This window comes from Pygoscelis adeliae, unplaced genomic scaffold (assembly GCF_000699105.1).
Source record: "Pygoscelis adeliae isolate BGI_AS28 unplaced genomic scaffold, ASM69910v1 Scaffold414, whole genome shotgun sequence".
Lineage (NCBI taxonomy): Eukaryota > Metazoa > Chordata > Aves > Sphenisciformes > Spheniscidae > Pygoscelis > Pygoscelis adeliae.
The window spans coordinates 795,005-801,022 of NW_008824673.1; the positions used below are offsets into that span (position 1 = coordinate 795,005).

Here is a 6,018-nt window from a genome sequence, read left to right on the forward strand (position 1 = left end):
GGCGCCGAGCGTGGGGGGGCGGGGGTGGGGGGAAAGTCTGTGTGTGGGGGGCAAGGTGGGAGTCATCCAGACCTCGGCATGTAACTGTGTGTCCCCACAGTTTCCGTGCAGAGCCCAGAGGAGGAGAAGAAAGGAGAGAAGGTCTACCTGTACATGCACCTCAAGCAGCAGCCGATCTGGTAAAGCCTGCCCAGGGCGAGCTGGCTCCTGCCCGGCATTGGCCTCCCCGGGGAGGGGATTTGTCCTCCTTACCCACACATTCCCCAGATTTCATGTGTGCTTTTAAGCTGCTGCTGCCCCTAAAAGAGGTGGCCGTGGCCTTTGCACATCCCTTGTGCTAGTGAGAGTCTGTTTGCAGACACACAAGGAGCTGGTCCAAAAATGGACCAAACCTGCCAGACTTCTTTAGCCCCCCTGGAATCATCTCCTGGCCCCTGGGAAGACGGTGAGCTTGGCCCTGGGAGGACTCGGGGGCAGGCGAGGGGAGATGGGGGTGGCCGTCCCCAACACCTCCCTCCCTCCCTGCAGGCACAACCTGCGGTTTTGGAACGCCGCCTTCTTCGACGCCGTGCACTGTGAGCGCAGGAAGCGGTCCCCCACCACCAGGTAGGACGTGTCCCCGTGGGAAAAGGAGACGCCGTGTCCCCTCCGGCCCCCGGCATTCCCCTCTGCTCCTAACGGCCCTAAACATTACCCACCATGGGGAAACGCTCCGCTTTCCACCCCTGATTGCAAAGCCGCTGGGGCCACTGGGCTGCGGGGTGGGCAGGTGAGCGAGGGAAATAATCCCTTTCCTCGGCCAGGCAGATGTGTATCCTCTTAGGGATTTGGGAACGGGAAGGCGATGTGCATCCTCTTAGGGACTTGGGAGCATGAAGGTTTTCTTGCTCATTTTACATTGTTTTTGCAAGCCCTAGAGGCGTGTCCAGAAAACCCAGCCAGGGTTCGGGCCGTTGGTGCTTAGCTCGCAAGCAGATCTGGGAAAAGATGCTTGGTGCAGCCCTTCTGGGAGGTGCAGCGGATGGGGAGGCGATGCCCTGGGTGCCGGCTGTCCCCAGGAAGGGCCGTGGAAGTGCTGCCAGCGCGGCACCTGGGCAGCCAGCAGGGACGCCGAGAGCTGGGGACGGCAGCGTGGTTGGCCCCGAGGGCTGGGAGGATCGGGATAAACCCTGCAGAGGGAAGGGGCTGCTCGTTTCGGAGGGCAGCTGTGTTCAGGGAGTGTCTGGATGCCCGGGCATGGGGACCCCACGGGGTGCAAGGGTTGGCGAGATGCTCGCCGGGCTCGTGCCCATCTCTTGTGTCACCACGGACCTGCTGCGAGGGCTCGAGCAATTCACTCCTCTCTCGACCGCAGTTTCACCCCTCCGAAGCCGGACCGTCCCGCTGTGTGTCTGTGCAGTGCTTTGAGGCTTTGAGCTCTCGGGGTGAGAGCTGTTGAGCTCAGAGCATTTGAACAGCCCCTTTCCTGAGCAGTGACGGCACTTCGTGAAGCCGCCAGCCCTCCTGCATCCTCCCCAAAACCTGAGCTGAGCCAAGGCAGCCCTGGCTCACACCACGGGATGCTCTGCCAGCCTCAGCGCACCGATCAACCTCTGCTTTCTCCTCTGTTGCTTTTCTTTTTTTCCAAGCAAGCCACTGAAAGAACCTATTGAACAATAATGTCACCATAACTGCATTTGCTTTGATTAGGCCCCAAATTAGCAGCAGCAAATGTCTCATGAGGACACACGCCACCGGCAGCTGCTCTCTGCTCCGAGTGCCTTTCTCAATTAATCTGACGGCTGAGTCTGCCTCTGCTGCAGAAACAAGCCCGACTAACAAATGAGCTTTGGGAGCTGCAGCCTGGAGTACTCCGAGTATCTCAGGGGGGTTGGAAGGTGGTGGTGCCCCCCCCTCAATCCTCTGGAGAGGATAACGGAAGCCACTGGGTGAACTGGGATGCTGCTTGCTGGACTGAGGATTAAAATCCCTGGCGGGAGGAGTTGGCTGGTGAGGGCTGGCATCCCGTGGGCTGGGTTCGAAACACCAGGGACGGTGCCTGACCATGGCAGGCATCTGCAGGGTCCGTGGTGACTGGTTTGTGCTGGTGCCCATCTCTGTGGGGTGGCCAGGGCATCGCTGGGGCAGCCGGGCTGCGTCCTCCTGGGGCTGCCGTGAGAGCTGGGGAGGTTTTTTCTCCCCTCTGTGGGAAGGGCAAGGGACAGGGGGAAGGAACCAGAACTAAACGCCTCTTTTTCTCTCTCTTTCCTCGCTCTGCCTCTAACAACCTTCTTCCGTCTCTTCTTCTCTCCTTTCCCCTCCATCCCTCTATCTTGCATGATCTTTCACGCACCACTTTTGTCGGCCCCGTTTCTGCTGCCGCTCCAGAGGGAACGCTGGGGAGGAAGAGGAGAAGAGGTGTGTCTGTCCCCATACTTCGGTGCTTTAGTGTCCAGAGGCCGACGCTCACTTCAGGTCCAGATCCTGCCCTGGGGAGGGGGGTAACGCGTTTCAGGGGGGCTCTGAAATGCCCTTCTCCACGGGGGAGGAACGGCCACCGGAGGTTTGACTTCATGTGCATCACCCTCTCCAAAGGGCCAGAAGGGTTGAGCTTGGTTCCTCTTCAATGCGGCTTTTTAAAAAGAAACCTGACCGGTTTCAAGCTGTGATATTTTACTATGGGAATCGGGTGCCCAACTGCTGGGGAAGCCAAGGGCTTGTGCCGGGAACGGTTCCCCGGGCAGGTTTTGGACATGAACTGAGTCTCTTCGTGGAGAAAGTGTCGCCGTCTACTGTCCTTCCCGCTTGTTCCCGGCTTCTGCTGCCGCGTAGATGTGCCGAGAATCCTTTGCCGGCTGGAAAAGCTGGTCCTCCTATTTATTTTTAATGCACTCTTGTGCTGCCTTCCCTAGAGAGAAAGAAAAATGCAAACAGGGCTGCATGTCGCGATCACGAGCCTGTCCTCCGGGTTGCAAAGCTCAAAAGCAGCCACATCCACCCGCGCTCCGAGCTGGGATCGGGGAGCGGGAAGAGTCATTGCTCTCTTGCTGGAGCGTGGGATATTCGATCTTGGAGCAAATCACTCGAAGTGATGGCATTAGCAAGAGGATGAGGGCTCTCTGAAGCTTGGCAGTAAATCTTCCGCGTGGCTAAGGCATGCGCCGGCAACTGGGTAACTTAAATATTGCTCAGGTAGAGCATTGCTCAGGTTAGCTGTGCGGGGTGAAACGCTGCCGCTGAAAGACGAGCGATGCCGAGCGGCCGAAGCCACGTCTCACCGGTGCGGTTCTTGCCAGCGCCCGGCTGCGGCGAGGCTTTCCTGGGTACCCCGAAACACAGGCAAGGTGTTAGCACAGCCCGGGGGGGTCACGCACCCCCCCGCGCCTGCCCTGCCGTGCCGGTATAAAGATCAAAGGGTTTGAGTAGAGCCACATGTGGGCTTTCCCCCTTCCCAGGCATGTTACTGCCGAGTAACAAACCAGAAGCACGGCAAATTTTTCTTGGGCACTTTGATAATTTTTTTTTCTCCCCTTCCTCCCTCAAAAACATAAAAAGGCAGGAAAAAAATAGTTACAAACATGCTTCTTCTGTAAGTGGGCCAGGGAGATCTGTGAAGTTCTGCTTCCAGATTTCAAAGCCCCTTAATTTGATTCTTCTCCTTTCTTTTCAGCCTCCAGATTTGGATGTGGTTTTTGTTTGCTATCGTAAGCTTTATCTGGGAGAAATTACACCTTTATTTTTTTTTTTAAATCCCTTTATACATATCATATAAGTTTCCAGAGCCCTATAAATATAGGCTGCTCACCCCTGGAGACCGAATGCTTAGCTCAGCAGCTTTCGCACGCCCGGGCTGTGCTGACTTGCGTGAGGACAGGCTCCCCTTCGTGGGGTCAGCCTGACTGAGCACTCGTCCTTTTCCAGTTTCAGCCACACAAACGTGCACTGGGGCTGAGCTAACCTCACTGAATTTACTGCAAGACACCCTTCTTCCCAGCCGCCGTTTTCACCCAACACAGCTCCTCCGATCTTGCTTGGCGTGCCGGCGAGCTAGCGTGAGCTGCAAGTGTGCGGTCCGCCCCTGGTGTTCTCCTCTTCCTTCTCCTCCATAAAGCTATTTTTCTTCTACCTATCCCTGTTTTTCCTTGCTTTTCCTCCTCTTATCCTTGGCTGTAACCTCACCTGACTTCTTCTCAGAAGGGGGCTGGCTTCACCCTGGAGCTGTAGTTTCCCCGGCGTGCATGCACTGAGCCCCCCGCTGCCACCACCCGAGCATTGCACCGCCATAGTGACATTTCTGTGACACAGGCTTTATTCCCAAAGACCTCCAAGTGGGACACCTGGATGGGGACTCCTGCCACCGCCTAGAGTTGGTTGCAAACATCTAGAGCTTAAAAACCCTTCCTTTAAGGCAATGCTGCGGTTGCATTTGCCAGGGAGCCGGAATGGAGCCGGAGCATCCTCAGGGCAGTGCTGTGATTTGGGATTTCAGTCCCCGAGCGGGGCCGTGGGGAGGGGTACGGGAGCCCCCCGTGCTGTCGGAGGGGGGAGGTATTTTTGGGGAGCGGCTTCCTCGAGGCTCGGGAAGTTGGAGCCCTGCTGCAGATGGGGGAGAGGTGCCTGGTAGGTTGGGGGGCTTTAGCAGAGCCCTGCTGGGAGGGGCATCCCCAAGAGCTGCAAACCCCCCTGCTTCCTCACTCGTCCCCCTTGCCGAAGCGATGGCGCCGAAGCGATGGCACCAAAGGTGAGAGATGGAGAGGCCGATGCTATTTCCTAGCTCTTAGTCAGGGGTTTCAGGAGAAAGCCAAGGTTGAAGAAGACTTTTTCGTGGGGTGTCTCTTGCTCTGCCCCAGGGCGAGAGATCTGCGGATGGATGCAGGTGTGCGAGCTCATCCAGCACTGCACGTGCGGTGGCAGCCGAGGGGCTCTCAGTGCCCTCCTGTCCTCAGGCAGCGTGGCCCTGGGGGGGGGGATGAAGGCAGGGGGTCCCGGGGTGACGGCGGTGCCAGACGGGCTTGTGCCTTGCAGGGAGAAGTGGTGCCACATGACGCAGGAGGAGCGTGACGACAGCCTCCGCTTCAACGAGAACATCACCTTCGGGCAGCTGGGGTGAGCAGGGCACGGGGACCATCGCTCATGCAGCCGGGCTCCTCGGTGTGTCCTCGCCAGCTGTGGGTGGGACACCTTACAGATGTTCCCCCGCTGGGGACATCCCTTATGGTGAGAGGATGCCTGATGCTTCTCCCCGGGACCTGCTCCCGCCCCTTACGTTGCAAATCCGGGCGCCGCAGGGACCTAGCACGCTCTCCCACAGCCGAGCATCATCCTAGCGCCCGGTACAAGGGGCTGCAGAGAGGAAGAGGAAGGTGGGGGGAAGAAAGGGGAGCCTGGCCCTTCCCTCACCAAGCGCACCTCTGTCCTTCCTCAGCACCTTCATTCACAACATGTTGGCGTTCGGCCTGAACAAGAAGCTCTGCAGCGACTTCCTGAAGAAGCAGGCGACCATCGGCAATTTGGAGGAAGGTAGGGGCGAGCCCGGGGGATGCGCAGGCCCTTCACGGGGTCCCAGAGGGATGGAGCCCGCCTGTCTGGCCGGGATGCTTCAGCACCCTCCCAGCACCCTTTTCTCTCTCCTCTGCAGAGCAATACAAGCTGCTCAGCGACCACATCGAGCAGATGGCCACGGAATAGCTGCCTGGCCGGCACAGCGACAGAGAGACGGTGGCTGGAGCGGGTGGGGAGGGGAGAGAAACCCACCTCCGGGGCTACCTGATACTGAAGCTGGGCTACTTAAAAAAAATCACACACACAAGCTGCAATAAAACCTGCATGATCGTCCACCAAACTGTAGAGCTGCACCAGGGCAGCCTGTAGAAATAGAAGCCAAACAGCCCCCCCCTCCCTCGCCAGACCCTCCCGCAGCTATTTTCAGAGTAGACAGTCCCAAAAGTGTATTTTGTCAGTTAAAAAAAACCAAAACAGAACAAGAGAAAAGCAAAAAGAGAGCGACCGCTGCAGCCCCCGGGTGTGTTTATGGGAGCT

General features: G+C 58.0%; 1 protein-coding gene across 1 annotated transcript in view; it reads left to right on the forward strand.

The window, feature by feature from the left end:
* Positions 1-5,677, forward strand: part of KIAA0513 (KIAA0513 ortholog) — a 9,773-nt gene extending 4,096 nt beyond the window's left edge. The window contains 6 exon segments of the mRNA XM_009323045.1: positions 101-179; positions 529-606; positions 2,368-2,397; positions 5,005-5,085; positions 5,405-5,499; positions 5,618-5,677. Of these exon segments, the coding sequence (XP_009321320.1) occupies positions 101-179; positions 529-606; positions 2,368-2,397; positions 5,005-5,085; positions 5,405-5,499; positions 5,618-5,667 (413 nt within the window). The 3' untranslated portion in view covers positions 5,668-5,677.
* Positions 5,678-6,018: the final 341 nt, after the last annotated feature.